The 23,393-nt window shown below is 53.7% G+C and overlaps 1 protein-coding gene across 1 annotated transcript in view; it reads left to right on the plus strand.

Moving 5' to 3' along the window:
* The first annotated feature begins 5,965 nt into the window (after positions 1 to 5,965).
* Positions 5,966 to 23,393, plus strand: part of FBN3 (fibrillin 3) — a 70,073-nt gene continuing 52,645 nt past the window's right edge. The window contains exons 1-17 of the mRNA XM_044948078.2: positions 5,966 to 6,680; positions 6,809 to 6,891; positions 7,371 to 7,469; positions 7,653 to 7,748; positions 7,992 to 8,087; positions 9,849 to 10,046; positions 10,158 to 10,283; positions 14,797 to 14,949; positions 15,059 to 15,244; positions 15,770 to 15,913; positions 15,983 to 16,102; positions 16,243 to 16,368; positions 20,215 to 20,337; positions 20,477 to 20,752; positions 21,054 to 21,107; positions 22,885 to 23,010; positions 23,102 to 23,227. Of these exons, the coding sequence (XP_044804013.2) occupies positions 6,484 to 6,680; positions 6,809 to 6,891; positions 7,371 to 7,469; positions 7,653 to 7,748; positions 7,992 to 8,087; positions 9,849 to 10,046; positions 10,158 to 10,283; positions 14,797 to 14,949; positions 15,059 to 15,244; positions 15,770 to 15,913; positions 15,983 to 16,102; positions 16,243 to 16,368; positions 20,215 to 20,337; positions 20,477 to 20,752; positions 21,054 to 21,107; positions 22,885 to 23,010; positions 23,102 to 23,227 (2,329 nt within the window). The 5' untranslated portion in view covers positions 5,966 to 6,483. The remainder of the gene's footprint in view (positions 6,681 to 6,808; positions 6,892 to 7,370; positions 7,470 to 7,652; positions 7,749 to 7,991; positions 8,088 to 9,848; positions 10,047 to 10,157; positions 10,284 to 14,796; positions 14,950 to 15,058; positions 15,245 to 15,769; positions 15,914 to 15,982; positions 16,103 to 16,242; positions 16,369 to 20,214; positions 20,338 to 20,476; positions 20,753 to 21,053; positions 21,108 to 22,884; positions 23,011 to 23,101; positions 23,228 to 23,393) is intronic.

Raw genomic sequence — 23,393 nt, forward strand, 5'->3', positions numbered from 1 at the left:
AAAAAGACTGCCTCGGTGATGACGGTGACAGCATCAAGGGAGACGGTGGGGCAGGACCTGCGACTGGTGACGAGACAGAGACAACACAGCATATGGGACCTTTGCTGCCTCCTTAGTCAGAGGACTAAGATGAGCTTTCCCTGGGTCTCGGACATGCCCCCTTCACAGGGCAGATCGAATGACAAAATTTCAAGACACTGGATCTCCATTCTCCCAGGCACCTTGCTGCAAGGTGGGGGCATAAGCACCCCCTGCCACAGTCCTCCAGCCAAGTGACTTTGGCCCCAACTTTGACGGATAGTGGCATCAAGAGTGGGACCCCCTTGAAGGATGGGGGAAAGGATAATTAGGGAGTTTGAGATAGGCTTGTGCACACTGCCATATTCAAAATGGATAACCAGGGTCAGGAAGATCCCCTGGAGAAGGAAATGGCAACCCACTCCAGTATTCTTGCCTGGAGAATCCCTTAGACAGAGGAGTCTGGCAGACTACGGCCCACAGGGTTGCAGAGTCGGACATGACTGAACCAACTTAGCATGCATGCACAGGGAACTCTGCTCACTATCATGCGGCAGCCTGGATGGGATGGGAGAATGGATACATGTATGTGTGTGGCTGAGTCCCTTGGCTGTCCACCTGAAACTATCACGACACTGTTCATAGGCTATACTCCAAATAAAGTAAAAAAAAATTTTTTTTTTTTAATTAAGTGGACTCCCCTGGGTTCTGTTTTGCTGAGGTTGGCTTCAGTTTGGTTTCCAGAGTCCAGGATTCCAAGCACCATCTGAACTGGAGCAGAGAAGGAATGGATGGTGTTTCAGTAGGACCAGATCTCTGGGTGGTTTGGGGGTGCCTCTGCTGGCTGCAGGACCCCAGAGATCCTGTACTCCACCAAGCACCCTTTCTGCCAAGACTGATTTCTGTGGCTGGCTGTTTAAGAATCCTGACACTCTGGGTGATGGTGTTTGTGGGTGACAATGTCACGGCAATAAGGGAAAGGTGTAATGGTAACAGGAGGCCACACGAATGTCCCAGGCAGGGGAGCAAACCAGAAAACAGCAAGGTGTCGGCCGGATGGGAGACAACGAGGTGATGGCAGAGGGGGACGCTGACGGGTCACTGTGTAATAGGAATCTGGCAGCCAGTCGGTGTTGACGGGGAAACCGTGACTTGCTCTGCCCTTATGGCAGTGTTGGGGGTGGCACTGGCAAGCTTGGGAGGAGGGTAAGAGCGCCCACATGGCTTCATGACGGTGTAATGTAGTGAGTGACCCTGTCGGTAAGAGGCAGGCATGCAACAGACTCGTGCAGTGGAAAGCAAGAGGGCACGCTAGCAGTGAGGAGGATCCAATGGCAGCAACAGCCCCTGCTGCCACGGTCCCTTCCGCGTGTCACTAAGACTTCCAACGGCCCCACACCGCCTCTGTCTCGCCACACCTGACGGGTCGCTCCTCCCCTGGTTTCCAGAGAGCAGGTGGGGAGAATTATTTTTTTAATTATTTATTTATTTTTGATTGCACTGAGTCTTTGTTACTACAAGCAGGCTTTCTCTAGCTGTGGCGAGCGGGGGCCACGCTTCAGTTGTGGTGCTTGGGCTTCTTACTGCTGTGACTTTCTCATGTGGCGGAGCTCTAGGCACGCGGGCTTCAGGACTTGTGTGTTGCACGGGCTTAGTTGCTCTGCAGCGTGTGGGATCTTCCTAGACCAGGGGTCGAACCTGTGTCCCCTGCAGTGGCAGGCAGATTCTTATCTACTGCACTACGAGGGAAGTCCAGGTAGGGAGAATTCTAGAAGGAATGGCTGCCTGATGCACCAGCCTTCCATGGGGCTTAGCCATGGAGGTATTGTTCGTGCGTGTCCCCAGTGTGGGACCGTCCCTTCCCACCTTCCACATGTAGGCCGGGCTGTTTCTGGGGCAGCAGGAGCCTAGCCCAGTGCCCGTGTAAGACACATTTGGTGGCTGAAGAACAGACCAGGGTGGACCTTGGCAAAGGAGCCTAAGAAAGGGAGACAAAGGCGTTCCAGGAAAGCTGACTCATCCACGGCAGCCTCTGACCCTTCCCACACTGGAATCCCACACCTCTGTCAACTTGATCTTGGGGTTCCTTCCCTAGCCACTCTCCCCACATCCTACCACCCCTCCTGACTCTCCTCACAGGCCCCAGGAACTCTGTTTCAGCCAGGATTTCCTCAATCTTGTCCCCAAAGTTTCCCTCTGCCTCATGCTCCTCCAGCCCAGCCCCGGAGCTCTCACTGCTCCCCAGACCAGTTCTAGTTCTCCCCATGGAGAACCTTCTAGAGTGACTCCTCTTCCTGGGAGCCCATTAGGGCTCACCTCAAGGGTGGGGCATAGCCCCTCTTGTCCATGATCTGCTGTGCAGGCTCCTGACCCCCTACTCACCCCTTCAGCTTCCATTTATCCTCTTTCCCTGTATCCCCTCCCTGAAAGCTCCAGTCTTACTCAGTTCCCACATGTTCCACACGCTCCTGTTTTTGGGCATTTGCCTGTCCTTCCCTCTGCTTTTCATGGGTGTTCCTTTCCACTGAAGACTGATGCTGAAGCTCCAATACTTTGGCCACCTGATATGAAGAGCCGACTCATTGGAAAAGACCCTGATGCTGGAAAAGATTGAAGGCAGGAGGAGGAGAGGGTGACCGAGGATGAGATGGTTGGATAGCATCACTGACTCAATGGATATGAATTTGAGCAAACTCCAGGAGATGATGGAGGACAGTGAGTCAACATTACTTTGCCAACAAAGGTCTGTCTAGTCAAAGTTATGTTTTTCCAGCAATCATGTATGGATGTGAGAGTTGGACTATAAAGAAAGCTCTGAGTGCCAAAGAATTGATGCTTTCAAACTGTGGTGTTGGAGGAGACTCTTGAGAGTCCCTTGGACTGCAAGGAGATCCAACCAGTCCATCCTAAAGAAAATCAGCCCTGAATATTCGTTGGAAGGACTGATGCTGAAGCTGAAACTCCAGTATTTTGGCCACCTGATGCGAAGAACTGACTCATTTGAAAAGACCCCGATGCTGGGAAAGATTGAAGGCAAGAGCAGAAGGGGGAAACAGAAGATGAGATGGTTGGATGGCATCACCAACTCAATGGACATGATTTTGAGCAAACTCTGGGAGATGGTGAAGGACAGGGAAGATTGGAGTGCTGCAGTACATGGGGTTGCAAAGAGTCAGACATGACTTATCGACTCATCAACAACAGCAACAACTGAGCCTTCAAGACTCCCATTCCCAGGCAGAATTCTTCTTTCTTTCTTGCCCTCCTAGAGTCCTTCTCTCTGGTCCAAGAGTATCATAGAGTCAGGTCTGTCTCTTGGGACCCATATTGGGAGATTATAAGAGTTCTCTCTCTCCTAGAGTTTTTTGGTGATGAAATGAGATTATGTGTGGGACTTCTCTGGTGCTCCAGTGATTAAGAATTTGCCTTTGAATGCAGGGGACTTGGGTTCCATCCCTGGTCAGGGAACTAAGATCCCACATGCTTTGGAGCAACTAAGCCCTCATGGCCAGCAACTAGAGTCTATGCATTGCAAAGGAAGATTCTACACGAGGCAACAAAGATTCTGAGTGCCCCAACTAAGACCTGATGTAGCCAAATAAATAAATAAGATAATGTGTATGAAACTCTTAACATCATGCCTAGCCCATAAGCACCTGCTAAATATTACCTCAAATGGTTATTTGCTATTTATTTTTTACATTCCAGAGGTGCTATGATGGAGGCACCATCAGCATAATCAGCTTCAGGAATTCAACAGGGTAAACTAATTATTTTGGCGTGTGCAGAGGATTTTTGAACTGGGCTTTGCCAGATGCATAGGAGTTTGCTGAGGGGACTAACAGCCTCAGGTCCAACAGCTTCTGACTAATCTCCATATCAAGGATTGCAGGTGGTGTCTGTTCTCAGAGGTGGGAAAGCAGTGGGGAAAGCTAGAAATTTTTGTTTGGGATCTGAGTTCCAGCTAGGGAGCAGAAATTCTGAAATTCAACTTCTGTGACAGCTGGAGAAGCTGAGGCTCAGAAGGGCTAGACCTTTGGACTCTTTAAACTCTTCGTTTTGAGAATCAGATTAAAAAAAAAAAAAAATGCGGACCTCCTTCCCAGAAAACGCATCTCTGGTCAGCTTTTTGCCTACATTCTTAGGGGCTTCCGGAGCTTAATCTAGTTAAGAATCCAGGCTCCAGGCATCCAGGTAAGATTCCCTAGTCACCCTTGGAATTCTCCAGGCTCGAGGGAGAAGGCGGCGGCTTGGGGAGAACACAGGAAAGAGCCTCCAGGTGAGTCCTGGGACCTTTCAGGCTGGATCTCTTCCAGGCCACACCAAATCACAGCCCCATCTTAGGGCCACCACCAGCTCAATTTCTACCCCAAAACGCGGTCCCCACAGCCTCCCCGCGCCCCGTCTCAGGCCGCGCCTCGGGTCTGTACTCCCGCCCCATCCCATTTCTTCAGCCCCTCGGAGTTTCACCCAGAGCCCCAAGCCCTCCTCCAGTTCCAGCCCCTCCCCGAGGCCCGGGATCTGAGCCTCCGGCCCCCCGCCCCGGGAGCTTCAGAGGTGCAAACGCGCCCTCCCCCAGCTCCTCCCGCCCTCCGACCACCCCCCCCCCCCGCGCGCCCCCACCCAGAGTGGCAGCTCTGGGCTGGGAACTCAGCGGGGTCGGCCTCTCCGTTTCGCGATCCCGCCCCGGGCCCCCCGGCGCCGCGCCGAGCTGGCCCTCCGACGCCGAGCCCCGCGCGTCAGCTTGTCTCGCCTGCCTCCACGCGCGCCGGCTGGCAGGTAAGGGACGCGCGGGGCCAGGGGCAGGCGGAGGAACCGGAGAGCAGCGGGTGGGGGGAGGCCGAGACAGGAGGAGGGGGCCGGGGCGACGGAGGGGGAGGGGATTCCTTTGTTTGCAGCCGGCGGCCCCGGCCCCAGCCCCCTCCCCTCCCCGCGCTCCTCTCGGCGCCGGCGTTGGGGCGCAGGGACCCGGAGGCGCCGGAGGGGCTCGGTCCAGGGTGCGAGCGCGGCCAGACCCACACCCGCAGGTGAGGGCGGGACCGAGCCTGGTGGCGGCTCCCGGGCCTCTGTCCCGGGCCCTGCCCGGTGGAGAACGCGGCCCGCGGGCTCGGGAGGCGCGCGCGCCCTCCCCACTAGCCCCCACACCTCGTTCGCGGATCCTGGGATTCCTCGCTTTCCGCCCCTCCGGTTACCCCCACCCCTCTGCCGCCTCGTGGAGCGCGCGCTGTCCCATTCATTCCATAAGCTCCTGGGCGCGGTTCTCAGAAGCAAAGTTGAGGGGTGAAGGAGGGAGCTGGGTCAGGCCACGCCGGAGATGGAGGTCCCCGGGGCCCCGAGGCTGCGTGGAGAAGGCGTCCTCCGAGCGCAAAACAGCCTGGACGGCTTGGAAGCCAGAAGAGAGTGCCCTTGACTAGTGGGTCCGAGTTTCTCGCTTCCCGGCCAGAGGTGACAAAGGTCTTTTCCTTTTCCGAGGACCTGAAGACCACCTGGTCAAACTCTCATGGCCCAGAGAGGGGCAGCCACCAGCCCAAGGGCACACAGCACACTCCCCATCCATTCTGCCTCCAGACCCAATTCCTTTCCTCCCTAGTGCGGAAAGCTGGACTTGAAAGGGGCCCCGTGATGGCCACTTGGTCTACCTTCTCTTCCCCAAGGGCCCAGCTCCCGTCCTCCTAGCCTTTGTCCAGTCCTCTCCCTGCCAGGAGTGACTGTGTCCCCATCGCCTCCCTCCCATCCTTCCAGGTTCCAGAGAGAACCAGGCACCTCCTGGAGCGTAGGGTCCCCTTGATTTTCTTTCCCCCCATCTCCTCTGCCTGGACTTCAGCTCCCACTCAGCCCCTTACTAAATGTGTGTTGACCTCAGTTTGCTCCTCTTTGAAGTGGGCGCAATAGCTGTCCCTTCCCTGCTGGATGGAGGGGTGTTCTCGCCAGTGGGAAGTTCCAGTCTGTGCCCCAGAGCTCCTGCAATCCTCTTTAGATGCCTGACCCAGCCTCCTCAACTGCGCACTTCCTCTGGGGCCCTTATATGCCCTCCTGCACGGTGGCATACGTCCACTTCTGTCCTTGTTTCTCCCACTTAGAGTCCTACAAGGGCTCTCCACTGCCCTGACCTACAAGTGGGAGCTCCAGTACACAGGTATGCACTCCTGAAACACCGCAGCCGCCACCCGCCCCTCCTCTCCACTCAAAGGTCCAAGGTCTTCTTGCCTTTGCTCCCAGGGTGCTGTCTCTGCCTTGACACCCTCCTCTCTGCTGACTCCATCACTGAGACATCACACCTCCTCCGGGAAGCCTCCCCTGACTGTTCACCTGCTTGCAGGTTGGGGTTGGATGCCTCCTTGGGCCCCCATCAGCACCCAGTTTCTCCATCCGGGCAGCCTTCCCACCGCTCCTGGTTCTCCTGGGTGCCCAAGGGCTTCTTGGGGTTGACTCCGCCTCCTCTCCGCAGCCTCCGAGGGACGTATCATGATTCTGGAGGGTCCATGCTTGACAAGGAGAGGAGCCAGCCCCCTCACCGTGGCCCGGGGCCCTCTGGCTTGGCTCCTGCTGGCCTGGACAGCCCTGTTGTGCATGGCGGGTGTCCAGGGCCGTTGGGATGGGGCTGTGCAGCCTGCCGGTCTCAGAAGTGTGCGCAGGCGTGGCAGCCCTGGCTTCTTGCAAGGGTGTGTGGTACCCGGGATGCTGAGAGGCCCCTGGGATCTGGGCTGGGCCATCCTGCTGGGTGGGAGAATGAGGCCCAGGGGACGTCCAGCCAGGTAGGGGCTCACCTGCCTCTCCTGCTCTCCTGAAGGCCTAACGTGTGCGGTTCCCGCTTTCACGCCTACTGCTGTCCTGGCTGGAGGACGCTGCCCGGTGGGAACCAGTGTGTCGTGCGTGAGTGCCGCTGCCTTCTAGGGGGCTGGAGGCGGGGGTGTGTGGAGTTAAGCCATGGAATTGGCCTTGCCTCTGTCCTCAGGCTCCCAAGCCACCCAATCATGTTTCTTTGCCTTACAGCTTCCCTGTGTCTGTCTGCTTGTCAGTCTGTCTGTCTTTCTGTCTTGGTCTTTCTCTAAGTCCCTGTCTCTGTGTCTTTCTCTGTCTCTTTTTGTTTCTCCACCCGCACCCCATTCTAGTGGGTCTGGAATCTGACTCTGTTTGCAAGAGATCTTCCCTCTCACCGCCCCCCTACCCCAGCACAACAGCCAGCACACCAGTACCCTCCAACTTCTGTCCTTACTGCTCAGTGATTTGGGCCCAAAGAACACCTCTGTCTCCCCGCGGCTCCAGCAGAGCTTCGGTCCTCCGGGCCCACAGGGGGTGGGGATGGTAGAAGATTTGAATCCTGGCCTTGACCGCCGCCTGCTGCCCTCCAGCCATCTGTAGGCACGCCTGTGGCCAGGGCTTCTGTTCCCGACCCAACCTCTGTGCCTGCGCTGATGGGAAGCTGGCCCCCAGCTGCGGGGTGAGCCGAGGTGAGCAGGAAGTGATCCCCCACCCCAGGGGCGGGAAGAGGAGGTGAACGGCTTCTGGAAGCCTCTGGAAGTTTCCAGGCTGGTTTTGCTGAAGGACCAGAGCCAGGCTGGACACTTCTAGTCCCAGAGCCTTGAGCGGGTATCTCAGGGCTTTCCTGTGTGTGCCCTGCTCCCTGCTCACAGGGTCAGGGTGCAGTGTGAGCTGTATGAATGGGGGCAGCTGTCGAGGAGAGTCTTGTCTGTGCCAGAGGGGCTACACAGGCACCGTGTGTGGGCAACGTAAGTACCCCCCATGCACACCTGGGCTTGGGACCCCGGAGACCAGGTCTCTGCTATCGTCTGCCTACTGCCCACCGGTCCCTCTTCTGGGACCAGGATTGGAGGGGACACACTCATTGTTACAATCTTATTCCTCGGTCTGGGCTGGGTTGTGGGGATTCCTGTGTGAAGAAATGCTCACTCGGGCCTCAGCTCCCTCTACTGTTGGGGAACCTCAGGCCACCCCCTTCCCTTCCTCCACAGCTGTCTGTGACCACGGCTGCCACAACGGGGGCCGCTGCATTGGGCCAAACCACTGTGCCTGTGTGTACGGCTTCATGGGGCCTCAGTGTGAGAGAGGTACCAAGCTGAGCATGGGGAAGGGGTCAGCAGGGAAGGGGCACTTCCTGAGATGTGGTTGGACCCCTGGAGGGTCCAGTAGACCTCCTCTCTGCTGTCCTTGCTGCTCAGAAGGGCAGAGAAACTGTCTACTCCCAGGAAGGAAATCAGGGAGGGCTTCCTGTAGGAAGGGGTAAGTTGGAGTTCATGAGATGGACAAGCCCCCTTATGCTGCACCCCTACTGTCGAAGTGACCCCACAGGCTGAGGTGGGAGGAGTCACCTGTTGCGAGGCTGTCACCCAGGCAAAGACAGTGGTTGCAATGAGAAGTTGGATGCAGGGCGGCAAGGGATGGAGATAGTGATGAACCTCAGGTGTGCTCTAAAAACTGAGGGGCAGGTGGGTGCAGGGAAAGGCAAGACACTCAGGTTCAGTGTTGGCTGAGGAACCTGTGGGTCATCAAGGGGGCAGCTGGATACCCAGGTCTGGGGCTGCCACATCTATGGGATCTGAAGCCCCATGGATGTTTGAGGTTCTTGGGGAAGAAAAGGGGGGCGTGATTTAAGCGTCCACCAAAGAAATGGAGCCCAGCCACCAGCATCTGGGAAGGAGAAGGTGAAAAGGAGTGTGTGGCGATGGGGATGCCCAGGCCAGTGAACCACCAGAGTGCCTTGCTTGGCCAAGGAGCCCAGAAAGGCAAAGACGGGAAGAGCCCTGGGACTGACCCCAGCACAGGGGCTGCTGCTGAGGCCCATCTGTGACTGGAGCCAGTTTGGGGAGGGTATAGCCACAAATCAGAAGCTAGAGGGGCTATGGGTTGCCTGGGTTCCAGGGTGGGCTTTGGGAAACTGGATTTGGCAAGAAAACAGAGCTGGAATTTGAGCTGACAGAGGGGGAGCAGTCAGGGTGGCTGAGGGAAAGTGAAGGTTAGTGGGGAGGGTGAGAGTGGAGAGGCCTGATGTGGGGGCTGGGAGGTGGGGGCCCTAGAGAGAGGCAGGGCTGGGTGCTAGGCAAGAATGAGTGGGGATTCCAGGGTCCTGGGAGGCTGAGGTGAGAGTCTGGAAACCCTGTTTTGCTTAGGGAAGTCAGGCCTGTGTCAGAGCTCCTCTCCATACGGGCCTGGGGGCTGGCTTTGGCTTCTCCTTCTGGGAGGGGCTTCCCTTGGTCCAATGCCAGCCCCTTGATTGGAGCCATCTGGAGCATGGAGCCAGGAAGTCACATCTGGGCCCATGCCCGGTGGTGGGGGGACTGATGAGACCACCTTCGGCTGGGCGGGGATTCAGCGATGAAGAATTGTAGGTTCAGAGCATTTGGTGGATGCTGGGTCCCTCCTGGAGTCTGGGAGATTTGGCAGAGCCGGAGGTTGCTCAGGGATGGGACCAGCTCTCTAGCAAAGCGTCCATGGGTCCCTGCCCAAGCCTGCAGGGAGGGTGGGCCTGGGGGAGGCAGGGGGTCTCCAGACATACTCTGAGCTCTGTAGGATTGGAGGTCCTGGCTTCTGTTGGAGGTTGGTTGCACATTGCTTTGGAGAGAAAGGGTTTTGAAAGATGAATAGGAGTTCATCAGGTAAGGGAAGGCAACAGTATGAGTAGAGGCTCAGGGTCAGAAAAAAAACCCAAAAAACCTGATGTGTTTGTATAGGGAGGCTGGGAAGGTGGCCACAGCAGTAGTCCAGGCCAGAGAGGTGGAGGCCTGTGCTGGGCCTGCTGGGATGGAAATGCAGAAGGCGATGGGGGAGGTGGGGCAGGTTGAGGCCAGCTGCCACATCCATCTGCCCTGCAGACTACCGGACGGGGCCCTGCTTTGGTCGAGTGGGCCCTGAGGGGTGCCAGCACCAGCTGACAGGCCTCATCTGCACCAAGGCGCTCTGCTGTGCCACTGTGGGCCGGGCCTGGGGCTTCCCATGTGAGCTCTGCCCAGCTCAGCCACACCCCTGCCGCCGGGGCTTCATCCCCAATATTAACACGGGGGCCTGCCAAGGTAAGTAGAGGGGGCCAATACGTGAGGACAGAGGTCCTGGGAACCAGGGCTGAGTGGGAGCCCTTGGCAGCTTTGGTTTCCTCCTCTGATGGGCCTCTCATCCCCTTGCAGATGTGGATGAGTGCCAGGCTGTGCCAGGCCTGTGCCAGGGGGGCAACTGTGTCAACACTGTGGGTTCCTTTGAGTGCCGCTGTCCCACTGGACACCGGCTCAGTGAGAACAGTGCCAAGTGTGAAGGTGGGTGATGAGGAGAGGTTGGGACCTCCTCTCTGCTCTGCTCTGAGCGGCTCAGTCTCCCCCTGAAGGGAGGAGGAGGAGGTGGGATAGGGCTGGTGGGGGACCCTGCCTGGCTCTGACCCAGCATTGATCTGTATAGATGTGGATGAATGTCTCAGTGTGCCAGGCCTCTGCTCCGGGGGAGACTGCACCAACACAGTCGGGAGCTACGTGTGCACCTGTCCCCATGGTTATGCCAGCAGCCTGGATGGCACTCGCTGCCTAGGTGAGCCAGGGCTCGGGGTAGGGTAGGGGGCTGAATGGGCAGATGCCAGGTAGGAGACAGACCCCTTGCTCATCTATCTCTGCAACCTTCTGGCCCTAGGGCTTCTCTAGCCCTTCAATTTCTATGTCCTTCTGTGTTTTTGGACCCCGGTTTCCATCCCCTCAGAAATTCTGGCTCCTTACACTTTGGTCTTTATGCTGTCTTGACCCCAGTCTGCAAGCCCCTCTAGCCCCCATCTCTAAGGCCTTTAGCTCTCTGGTCTCTTATCTTGGTCTCCTGGCTTCAGTGCATTCCCCCTCCCCCATGCCCCTCTACCCCTAGGACTCTATGTCCTTCTGGCTTACTGGGTGGTTGTTATTCTTGCCTTCCTGGCCTCTGTTTCTATGCCCCTCTGGCCCTCTGCCCCTCTAGCTCCCATCTCTATGCCCCTCTGCCCCTCTAGCCCCCATCTCTATGCCCTTCTGCCCCTCTAGCCCCCATCTCTATGCCCCTCTGGTTCTCTGTTCTCCATCCTCCATCTGTATGTCCTTCTGCCCATTGGCCTCACTGGCCCCAGTCTCTGTATCCCTCTTTCCTCTCCTGAAGACTTTTTAAAAAGTACCCATCTTCCCCCACACCCTGTCTTTGAGATAACTGAGGTCCTGAGAGGGGAGGTTTGCTTGAGCCAAATCCACGTGTAGAAGAGATAGTTACCCACACACAGCTCCCCAGACCCCTCACCCTGCTGCCACCAAGGTGGAGGCCTCTGGTCTGTGCCTCTCCCTGGATACCCACCCTCCTGTAATCCCCCACACCCCACCTGGCTGGGGCAGGGGGAATCCTTGGGCTCTCTCTCTCCGTCCTGCTGTCTTGATGAGCTGCTGGTTAGACTTTAGAGGCGGCTGACAGGGCTAGCCAGAAACACTTGTGATGTGGTATGGGCAGAGCCTGGGTTTGGTGAGACAAGGTGGGCTTGGCAGGTCTCCAGCGCCACCTGGGCCCCTCAGGCTGGATCTCTACCAGGCAGGACCGAGAATGTTGTGTTTGGTGTTCTGCCAGTGTGCCGCGGCCAGTGCCAGACCTATTTATTCCTCGGGACCATCTTGGTTGGCATGGTGACTAGCTCTGGGCACGTCCCCTGGACTGTGGGGGCCTTTCCCAGCTACTAAATAGCGGAGCCTAGATTTGAATCAAGGTCAAGTGTTCTCTGAAAATGGGCTTGCAATTCAGTCCTGTGTTCCAAGTGACCCAGGGCAAGTTCCTTAACCTCTCTGCTTAGCCTCAGCTGCCTTATGTGTGAAGTACTGGCAGCATTTACCCATTTTGCTGTTCACTAACTCAGTCATGTCTGACTCTCTGTGGCCCCACGGACTGCAGCACACCAGGCTTCCCTGACCTTCGCTATCTCCTGGAGTTTGCTTAGATTCGTGTCCCTTGAGTTAGTGATGCCATCCAACCATCTCATCCCCTGTCACCCCCTTCTCCTCCTGTCCTCAATCTTTCCCAGCATCAGGGTCTTTTCCAATGAGTCAGCTCTTCACCTCAGGTGGCCAAAGGATTGGAGCTTCAGCATCAGTCCTTCCAATGAATATTCAGGGCTGATTTCCTTTAGGATTGAGTGGTTTGATCTCCTTGCAGTCCAAGGGACTCTCGAGAGTCTTCTCCAGCAGCACAGCTCAAAAGCATATGGAGAGGGTTATATATTTATGGAGTGATTCACCCAGGGGTGGAAGTAGGGGTATTAAGTACACATTCAGAAACACAGGGGAGCAAAGAAGTTGGGTTTGTGACCACTTAGCACAGCCTGATCACAGTAGGTGCCTAATACTTGCATTTTGTCCTGTCCTCCCTACTAGAAAGGCAGCTGCTCGGTCAAATACCCTGGGGTTCAGGAACCTGGCTTCCTATCCCTCCTCACTCTCCAGCAGCTGTGTGACCTTGGACAAGTCTGATGACCTCTTCTTGCCTGGGCAGGCACAGCCGTGTTAGAGTGCCAGGGATGATGCTGGAATTGCAGAACCCTGACTCCTACTCATGCACCTGGGGAACCCTCCTGCCCCCGCCGCCAGGCGCATGGGGGTGTGTCTGGGGAGGTAGAAATGCTAGCTGTTTTCTCAGCCTTGGGCAGCTCAGGGGTGGCTACAAGGGCCCTCCATGCCGGTTGGATGGGGGTTTTTCCACTGTGGGCCACTGGCTAACATTTGTGGGTTTTCAAACCTAAAAATATGCTCTTTTAGAGTCAGAACCTGAGAAATCTGATCACCGAATAAAGCAGTCAAGACATCACAGTGGAAGTGTGTCCGTGGTTTTTGTAGCTGGGGAGCTTCTGCCTCGGTCTCCCCAGGGGCTGCAGCTATCAGTCTGCCAGTCTGCTCCCCTGTTGTTCAGTTGCTCAGTTGTGTCTGGTTCTTTGAGACCTGGTGGGCTGCAGCATGCCAGGCTTCCCTGTCCTTCACTCTCTCCCAGAGTTTGCTCAAACTCATGTCCATTGAGTCGGTGATGCCATCCAATCATCTCATCCTCTGTCGCCCCCTTCTGCTCCTGCTCTCAATCTTTCCCAGCATCAAGGTCTTTTCCAATTGAGTCAGTTCTTCGCATGAGGTGGCCAAAGTGTTGGAGCTTCAGCTTCAGCATCAGTCCTTTCAATGAATATTCAGGTCTGATTTCCTTTACGATTGACTGGTTTGATCTCCTTGCAGTCCAAGAGACCCTCAAGATTCTTCTCCAACACCACAGTTCAAAAACATCAATTCTTTGGCATTCAGCCTTCTTTGTGGTCCAGCTCTCACATCTATATATGACTACTGGAAAAATCATAGCCTTATTAGATGGACCTTTGTTGGCAAAATAATGTCTCTGCTTTTTAATATGCTGTCTAGGTTGGTCATAGCTTTTCTTCCAAGGAGCAAGCATCTTTTAATTTCATGGCTGCAGTCACCATCTGCAGTGATTTTGGAGCCCAAGAAAATAAAGTCTCTCACTGTTTCCATTGTTTCCCCATCTATTTGCCAGGAAGTGATGGGACCAGATGCCATGATCTTAGTTTTCTGAATGTTGAGTTTTAAGCCAGCTTTTTACTGTCCTCTTTAACTTTCGTTAAGAGGCTCTTTAGTTCCTCTTCACTTTCTGCCATAAGGGTGGTGTCATCTGCATATCTGAGTTTATTGATATTTCTCCTGGCAATCTTGATTCCAGCTTGTGCTTCATCCAGCCCTGCATTTCGCATTATGTACTCTTCATATAATTTAAATAAACAGTGACAACATACAGCCTTGACATACTCCTTTCCCAGTTTGCAACCAGTCCGTTGTTCCATGTCCGGTTCTAACTGTTGCTATTTGACTTGCATACAGGTTTCTCTGGAGGCAGGTCAGGTGGTCTGGTATTCCCATCTCTTGAAGAATTTTCCACAGTTTGTTGTGATCCACACAAAGGCTTTGGTGTAGTCAATGAAGCAGAAGTAGATGTTTTTCTGGAACTCTCTTGCCTTTTCTGTGATCCAACGCCATCTAGGTTCATCATAGCTTTTGCTCCCCTGGTCCCTCTTCAAATTAAAAGCCTCTTGGGTTTCTGCAGAATGCCCAGGGCTGGCAAGTGAGACCACCCAGCTACAGATCCCAGCATCTCTGTTTGAGCATCCAGCTTGACTTCCCATTGAGGCAGCCCCCTGATCCTGGGGTCTTCCTCGGTGTGGCTGAATATCCCAGGGAGCTTACTAACAATGCCAGTGTTCGGTATGGGACACTGTTGCTTGGCATGAGCCCAAACCTCCTTCTCTGGGGTAATTTGGAAATCTTGGTTTATTACCTCTTGGTTTAAACTTGGTTTAATCCTCTCAGTGAGGATCGCCCACGTGCCAGATAGAGTGCACTCTGCAACACTCTTCTGATATGAGTGCCCTGAGCATCTCTGGTCCGTGGATGGTGAAACTGAGGCTCAGAGAGGCAAGGAGTTCTGTCCTGCAGATGGTGCTGGTGGAGCTGGGGTGTGAAGTCTGGTAACTGGTCCTCAGGGTTTCCCAGGTGACTCAGCAGTAAAGAATCTGCCTGCCTGCCAATGCAGGAGATGCAGGTTCGATCCCTGGCTGGGAAGATCCCCTGGAGGAGGGAATGGCTAGCACTCCAGTATTGTAGCCTGGAGAATCCCAAGAATAGAGGAGCCTCGTGGGCTACAGTCCATGGGGTCGCAAAAGAGTCAGACACGACTGAACAGCGACTGAGCACACATGAACAGTCCTCCCTACCCCTCCCACCCCGCCCCCTGCTGCAGACCACCGTGCTGGCACTTGCTTCTCGGTGCTGATTGCGGGCCGCTGTACTGGAGACCTCTCGGGCCACTACACCCACAGGCAATGCTGCTGTGACAAGGGCAGGTGCTGGGCAGCTGGCCCAGCCCCTGAGCTGTGTCCTCCACGGGGCTCTGGTGAGTGGCTGGGGGTGCCTCCCACCTTCCTCTACCCCAGAGCTCAGCCTGCAGGTTGGGGACCCAGGGGTACAACTGAGGCTTAACTTCCAACCCCACTCCCTTGCAGATGAGTTCCAGCGACTGTGTGCCCCGGGGCTCCCGCTCCTGCCTTCCTATCCAGGCCCCTTCCCCAGCCTCCCTGGCTTCGGATCCAGTGGTGGTGTGGGTCCTGGCCCAGGGCTGGCACGGCACAGCCCCCATGGCTCCAATGGTCATCGGGTTCCCAGCCTGGGCCTTGGAGATGGCAGCATTGGTGAGGACTTAGGAGGAGGAGTCCAAGACCCCTCCAGTGGAAAAGGGGATCCAGGCCTCAGGGTCTGGACTGGGCTTTGGAGTGGGGGTCGTGGCCTGAGCAGTGGGGATGGGAGTGCTGACAGTGGTCTGGGGGTGGGGGCAGATTGGAGATCCCAGCCTCCAAGGCCAAGTTTGAGCTTGGGGTGAGGGTCTAGCGCTGGAATTGGAGAAGGAAATGGCAACCCACTCCAGTATTCTCACCTGGAGAATCCCTTGGACAGAGGAACCTGGCGGGCTACAGTCCAGGAAGTCGCACAGAGTCAGAGACGACTGAAAAGACTTGGCATGCACGCTAGGGCTGGAATGGGGGTCCGGGGTCTCAGGCAAGTGGAGGGTCTGAATTTAGGGCAGGACGCTGGGCTATAGTGGGAGAGCCTGGCCATAAGGGCTCTGCGTGTGTGTCTGAACCCAGAGGCGAGGCCCAGACCCAGGGGCCCAGCCCTCAGTCAGGCACCCGCCCCACCTCCGTCGGCCCCACCCGCAGGCACAGCCACACTGAACCAGACCATCGACATCTGCCGACACTTCACCAACCTGTGTCTCAACGGCCGCTGCCTGCCCACCCCTTCCAGCTACCGCTGCGAGTGTAACGTGGGCTACGCACAGGACGTCCGGGGGGAGTGCATTGGTGAGCGGTGGCTGGGCAGGGGTCGGGGCGCACCCTGCCAGACTCAGGCTCAGAGTCCTCTGCCCGCAGACGTGGATGAATGTGCCAGCAGCCCCTGCCACCACGGAGACTGCATCAACACCCCCGGCTCCTACCGCTGTCGGTGTCATGAGGGTTTTCAGGCGACGCTCACCAAGCAGGCGTGCCTGGGTATGGCCGTCCCTTGGAAGTGGGGGTGCCAGGGGGCCTGGCTGGTGGAGCCTGCATCTCTGGCCCGAATTGGAGTCTTGGGGAGGGGGGCTGGGAGGACGCCTGCTGACCACCCGCCTGCCTTGCCCCCCACCCCCCAGACATAGATGAATGCATCGCCAGCAGTGGCCTCTGCCATCACGGCCGCTGTGTCAACACGGAGGGCAGCTTCCAGTGTGTCTGCAATGCAGGCTTTGAGCTCAGCACTGACGGCAAGAACTGTGTGGGTGAGTTGAGGGTGGGAGGGTGGGAAGGGGGCTTCTTGGCCCCAGTAGCTGCCTTTTAGTGCCTCCTTACCTCTTTTTAAGAAAGAAAAATATTTATTAATTTATTTGGCTGCACCAGGTCTTAGTTGTGACATGCAGGATCTTTAGCTGTGACATTCGAACTCTTAGTTGAGGCATGTGGGATCAGTTCTCTGACCAAGGATCGAACCCAGGACCCCTGCATTGGGAGCTTGGAGTCTTAGCCATGGGACCACTGAGGGAGTCCCTACCTTGCTTCTCGCATCTTGCCACTCCTGCTCCATCACTCCATCCTTTCTTTGGATGGAGCCTCTGCTCCCCTTCCTGAGCCCAGGCAGCCCATCTGAGAGCCTTCTTGTGATCTGTCCACTCTCTACCCGTGCCTTCATTCTCCCCTTCCTTGGAGTCAAGTGACTCCCAGGAAGAGGCCTCTGGGGTAAGACTGTGCTGTCTGCTTCTGCCCCTGACACAGCCCCTCATCTGCCTCCAAGAGAGGTGGGTCAGGACCATGGAGAGCTCCTTGGTCTCAGATTCCCTGTGGGGTATGGGGGTGCCCACTAAACTCCCCACAGCTTGTGGGGGCCACTAGGGACCCCCTTTGTCCTCTTCTGTCACCCTGTCTGAGACCTGCCTTAATCTTCCCTCACTGGGAAGGAATTTTTTCCTTTCTGTATTCATTCTTTTTTATTTTTTTATTGAAGGATAATTGCTTTACAGAATTGTGTTGTTTTATTTTTTTGCAGTGTTTAATTTTTATTATTAGATAGATTTAGAAAGTTGATTATCAAATTATCTGTTTTCTTAACATTAATGTGAAGTACAGTAATTTATTTCCATGCATAAATCATTATTTTTGTTTACATTGTTTTTTATTAGATGTCACCTACTGAAATTAATTTTTATTTATTTTTGGCTGTGCTGAGTCTTCATTGCTGGGCACAGGCTTTCTCTAGTTGCAGTGAGCAGGGGCTGCTCTAGTTGCTCTGTATGTGCTTCTTATTTCAGTGGCTTCTCCTGTGCTCTCTCTGTGGAGCACGGGCTCTAGGGTGCACAGGCTTCTGTAGTTGCAGCACATTGGCTCAGTGGTTGTGGCTCCCAGGCTCCAGAGCACAGGCTCAGTAGTTGTGGTGCATGGGCTTAGTTGCTCCACGGCATGTGGGATCTTCCTGGACCAGGAATTGAACCTGTGTCTCCTGCATTGGCAGGCAGATTCTTCACCACTGAGCCACCAGGGAAACCCCATACTGAAATTAATTTTGATTAATTCTAATGATTAATTCATGTTTTACATTTTACCATCAGGTCTTTAATGTTGCCTTCAGATCTCTGCATAGTCTGTAACCAGTAAGAGTTGAGGAAATCATTAGTTTGGTCTTTTTATTTTCCCTTGGTACATATAAACTTTTTCATTAATTTTTTAAAGTATAGGTGATTTACAGTGTTGTGTTAGTTTCAGATGTACAGCAAAGTTTCAGATGCTTTTTCTTTATAGTTTATAAAATACTAAGCAAAGTTGCTTGTGCATTCATTCATTTTTAAAGACCCTTTTAGCTTCTTTATAGCTATATAACTTTCATACCATAAAAGTAGCCTCTTAAAGTGTACATTTCAGTGGCTTTTAGTACAAGCATGACCACAGTCTAAGTTTAGAACCTCTTCATCACCTCCTCTGCATTGGCAGTCATTCCAGAATTATCTATCCTCCTTCCCTGCCCCCCCACCCCCCACCCCCCAGCAGGAGACTAGTCTACTTTCTGTCCCCATGGATTTGCCTGTTCTGGGCATTCTGTATAAATGGAATCACACACTCTGTGGTCTTTTGTGACTGGCTTCTTTCACTGATGCATCACATTTTCAGGATCCGTCCGTGTGGTAGCACGTGTCAGAATGCCATTCCTTTTTATTGTCAAATGCCATTCCATTATATGAGCAGACAACATCTTGTCTCTACCGGCTTCAGCTAGTGGCTGTTCGGGTTGTTTCCGCTTTTGCTGTTATGGATAGTACCGCTGTGGAAGCTCACCTGCACAGTTAGGTGTGGACCTTTTATGTATTCATTATGTTTTTTCCCTCCCTATCTCCATTTCTCCCTCCCTCCATTTCTTCCTTCTTCTTGCTTCAATCCTTTTTTATTTAACACTGTACTTTGGTAAACAAATCATTTCTGCACTGCACTGACTGCCACCTTTTAAATTAAACTATTTTTCAAGAAGGGGTTTTTGGGAAAAAAATGTTTATTTATTTGGCTGCATCAGGTCTAAGTTGTGTCATGCAGGATCTTTCGATGCCGCAGACAGGCTCTTGGCTCTGGTGCATGGGCTTCTCTCTAGTTGTGGGATGTGGGCTCCAGAGCACGCAGGCTCCGTAGCTGTGGCACCCCAGCTTGGCTGCCCCACCGCCAGTGGGATCCGAGTTCCCTGATCGGGGTCTAACCAGAGTCCCTGGCATTGGAAGGTGGACTCTTAACCACTGGACCACCAGGGAAGTCCCTAGACTATTTTCTTGTTAGCTGATGGGTTTTGCCCTTTCCTTTTTAAATGCAGGTGCGATTCACACAAGATAAATTTAATCATTAAAAAGTGAAAATCTCAATAATTCCCAATGTTGTGCAACCACCTTTCTTTGTTTTTTAAATAGCATTTTTAAAGGTTTTTAAAAATAACATGTATTTCTTAAAAGTTAACACTTGCATAATAGGAAACCAAAAAACACAAGCAAAAAACTAAAGTCATCCATTAACACAAGCAGTTTACTGTTTGGTGTGTCCTTCCAGGTCTCATTTGTGTATTTACACAACTAAGCATCCATGTTTATGTAATAAAGATCATACAGTTATGTATTAATAATAAATATCATGATGTGTGAAACAGCATTTTTAAGTGAACAATTTGGTGGCATGTAGGATATTTCCAATGTCACGCAACCACCATCTCATTTATGCAATTCTTTTTTGCATTTTTAAGAATTATGGCACAATTACACAGTGTAAAATTGACCATTTTAACTCTTTTTTTCCATTATAGTTTATTGTAAAATATTGAATATGTTCCCCGTGCTATAGAGTAGGACTTTTTTATCTATTTTATGTAGAGTAGTTTGTATCTTATCCTTTGTAAGGGAACAATTCGGTGGCATTTTTGTGCATTCGTAATTTCATGCAACCATTACCTAATTTTTTCTATTTTTTTGCATTTTTTATTTTGGTGAAATATACACGACTTTTTTATTGTTTTGGATGCTCTAGCTTTTCATTGCTGCTCACAGGCTTTCTCTAGCTGTGGCACCTGAGCTGCTCATTTCAGAGCATAGGCTGTAGGCACTTGGGCTTCAGTAGTTATGGCACATGTGCTTGGTTGCCCCTTGGCACGTGGGATCTTCCTGGACCAGGGATAGAACCTGAGTTCCCTGCATTGGCAGGCGGATTCTTTACCACTGAGCCACCAGGGAAGTCCCTACATAACATGTTTATCGTCTTAACCATTTTTAAATGAATAGTTTGGAGGCATTTAGTGGATGTTGTGCAGCCACCACCTGACTTATTTAAAGGACTTTGAACAACTATTCATGGAGCACCTATGTGTGCCAGGATGGAAGATGCAGATATGAGCTAGTGGGCCCAGTTGGCCCCAGGGGAGTTCACAGTCCTGCAACCTAATACCCACGCCAAATTAGTCTCTGACAGCCACGTCTCATCCTATCAGGCTCCCACAGCCCCGGGAGCCGTCCCTGGAAACATGAGGGCCGGGCTGGTCTACCTGGCAGGACTGGCCCAATGAAAGGGTGGGTGCCAGGACCCTGCAGGGACCCAGCCTCTCCTGGTGTCCCCAGACCACAACGAGTGTGCAACCACCACCATGTGTGCCAACGGAGTGTGCCTGAATGAGGACGGCAGCTTCACGTGTCTCTGCAAACCTGGCTTCCTGCTGGCACCTGGTGGCCGCCACTGTGTGGGTGAGAAACTGCAGGCTGGACCATAGGGGAACCCATGGGGATGGGGAAGAAGAGGAGAGGGGAGGTGGCAAGGGGGGGTGGGGTGTGGGGATGGGGTGGCTGGGACCCGTCGCAGTGCCCCCCCCCACGACCCCTGCAGACATTGATGAGTGCCAGACGCCAGGCATCTGCATGAATGGTCACTGCACCAACACCGAAGGCTCCTTCCACTGCCGCTGCCTTGGGGGGCTCGCGGTGGGTGCCGATGGTCGAGTGTGCGTGGACACCCACGTGCGCAGCACGTGCTATGGGACCCTCAACCAGGGCTCCTGCGCCCGCCCCTTCCCTGGAGCCGTCACCAAATCTGAGTGCTGCTGTGCAAGCCCAGCCCATGGGTTTGGGGAGCCCTGCCAGCCATGTCCCCCCAAGAACTCTGGTGAGAGCCTCAGCTGCCCCGCCCCCATGCACTTTCCACGGCCCTGCTTTCCTGTAGTCCTTGCTTGTGGTTTATAACTGCGGGGGGCAGGAGGGGATAGTGGTGGTGGGGGGCTTGGCTCCCATGGGGTGGGGTGGATGTCTCTCCCCCAAGAAGAGACAGAAGGAAAACTGTTCTTCCCACTGGAGCAGGCATCTTAGTCCTAGACCCTTGCCCAGCCCCAAGGGGCCACGTCTTGGGCATGGCTTGGCTTCAGCAATGGCCAATGACTGCCCCTCTCTCCCTGTTCCTGCCACCACAGCTGAGTTCCAGGCCCTATGCAGCAGCGGTCTTGGCATCACCACGGATGGCAGAGGTGAGCGGGTTGGGGCTGGGACTGAGGGCCAGGGACGTAGTTGGGAACCTGGTCAGGTCACTGGGTTCCACAAAGTATCACAGGCTGGGAGGTCATTCTCCCATAGCTCTGGAGGCTAAGTGTCCCAGATCAAGGTGTGAGCAGGGGTGGCCTCTTCAGAGGCTGTGAGGAAGAGTCTGTCTCATACCTCTTTCAGCTTCTGGCACTTAGCTGTTAATCCTTGCTTGGTCGAAGCATCTCCCTGATCTTTGCCTTCATCCTTTTTTTTTTAATTTACAATGTTTCTGGTGTACAGCAAAGTGATTCAGGCACTATATATATGTATGATATATATACTTTTCAGTATATATATATTTTTAGTATACATATACATACATACAGTTTTTAGATTTTTTGCCCTTATAGGTTATTATAAAATATTGAATTTAATTCTCATGCTATACAGTAGGCCCTTGTCTGTTTTCTGTTTTATATACGGTAATGTATATATGTTAAGGACTTCTTCCCAGGTGGCTCAGTGGTAAGGAATCAGTGCAGGAATCATAGGAAATGTGGGTTTGATCCCTGTGTTGGGAAGATCCCCTGGAGCAGGGCATGGCAACCCACTCCAGTATTCTTGCCTGGAGAATCCCATGGACAGAGGAGTCTGGAGGGCTATAGTCCATGGGGTCGCAGAGTCAGACACTACTGAAGTGACTGAGCACACACGTAGGCACATATATATGTTAATCCCAAACTCCTCTGCTTTCCTCTCGACACAGTGTTCTCCCTGTGTGTCTGTGCCCAGACCTCCACTTTTATAAGGATACAATCATATTAGAATGCACTGTATGTCCATCTCCAAATAAAGTCATGTGCTGAGGTGATCCTGGGGATGAGGACTCCAACCTATGACACCATCCTTTCCTGTTACAGCCTTCCTGCCTGAGCAACAAATAAAAGGATTTAGGATACAGCCAGGTTTCCCATCCACCACTGGGTCATGGGGGCAGGGCAGATGTTCAGTGCCCCTCCCTCAGTTAAAGGGACAGATTCTGGAGCCAAATGCCTGGGTTTAAATCCCAGTCAGCATTCTTTTTTTTTTTTTTTTTCATTTTTGACATATAGGGCTGCCTATTCCTCCCCCCTCTTTGGCTGTGCCATGAGGCTTAGGGGATCTCAGTTCCCTGACCAGGAATTGAACCCACGCCATGGCAGTGAAAGTACTGATTCCTAACTGCTAGACCACCAGGGAACTCTCCAGGCCCTACTGTTTACTGATTGAATACTGATCAAGTTACTCCCCATCTCTGCGCCTCCTTTTCTGTAAAGTGGATATACTCATAGGTCCCATTTCAGGGACGTTGTGAGGACCAAATAAGTTAATATACTCGGCACAAAACAGTAAGCATCTTATAACATTAGTGATTATGATCGCGCTTTAAAAGAAATTATGTTGCTGATGTAATAATGTCTGTTCTATGAGTTCCACACTGGGGACAGTTTTGCCACCTCCCAGGTGCCATTTGGCAATGTCTGGACAAATATTGGGGAGGGCGCTCTTGGCATCTCATGGGTAAACACTAGAAATGTTGCTCAACATCTTACATTGCACAGGTTCCCCTCTCCCCCTGCACAAAGCAAAGAATGATCCGGCTCCAGATATCCACGATGTTGAGAAACCCTGGTTTCCAGGGAAAGGAGGCAGGGTCTAGGTTGGAGCTCTGGCCCTGGAGGACCTGGCTTCTGGAGCCTCCAGGGAACCAGGGCAGCTGCTGATGCGGTCTTCCTGCTGCAGACATCAACGAATGTGCCCTCGACCCCGACATCTGTGCCAACGGCATGTGTGAGAACCTGCGGGGCAGCTACCGCTGCATCTGCAACCTGGGCTACGAGGCAGTCACGGATGGCAGGGAGTGCACTGGTGAGCGTGCCGGGCGAGTGGACGGGCGGAGGGGTGCCGCCCCCACTGCACACCCCTCACCCCACTCTCCGGCCCCATGCCCGCCTTGCAGATGTGGATGAGTGCGCCCTCAACAGCCTCCTGTGTGACAACGGGCGGTGCAGGAACAGCCCGGGCAGCTATAGCTGCTCCTGCCCTCAGGGCTTCAGCTTCCGGCCAGACACGGAGACCTGCGAAGGTACAGGGTCCTGGGGGGCAGACAGACACGCACACACACACAAGTACTTATGCACACTGCATGTTATGGGTACACACATGCTGCCAGATGCATATATACCTGCATTTACCCACACAGACATGCTCAAAGCCATACATGTATTCATAGTCTCACAGTTATACTCTTA

The sequence above is a fragment of the Bubalus bubalis genome, chromosome 9, assembly GCF_019923935.1.
Source record: "Bubalus bubalis isolate 160015118507 breed Murrah chromosome 9, NDDB_SH_1, whole genome shotgun sequence".
Classification (NCBI taxonomy): Eukaryota; Metazoa; Chordata; class Mammalia; order Artiodactyla; family Bovidae; genus Bubalus; species Bubalus bubalis.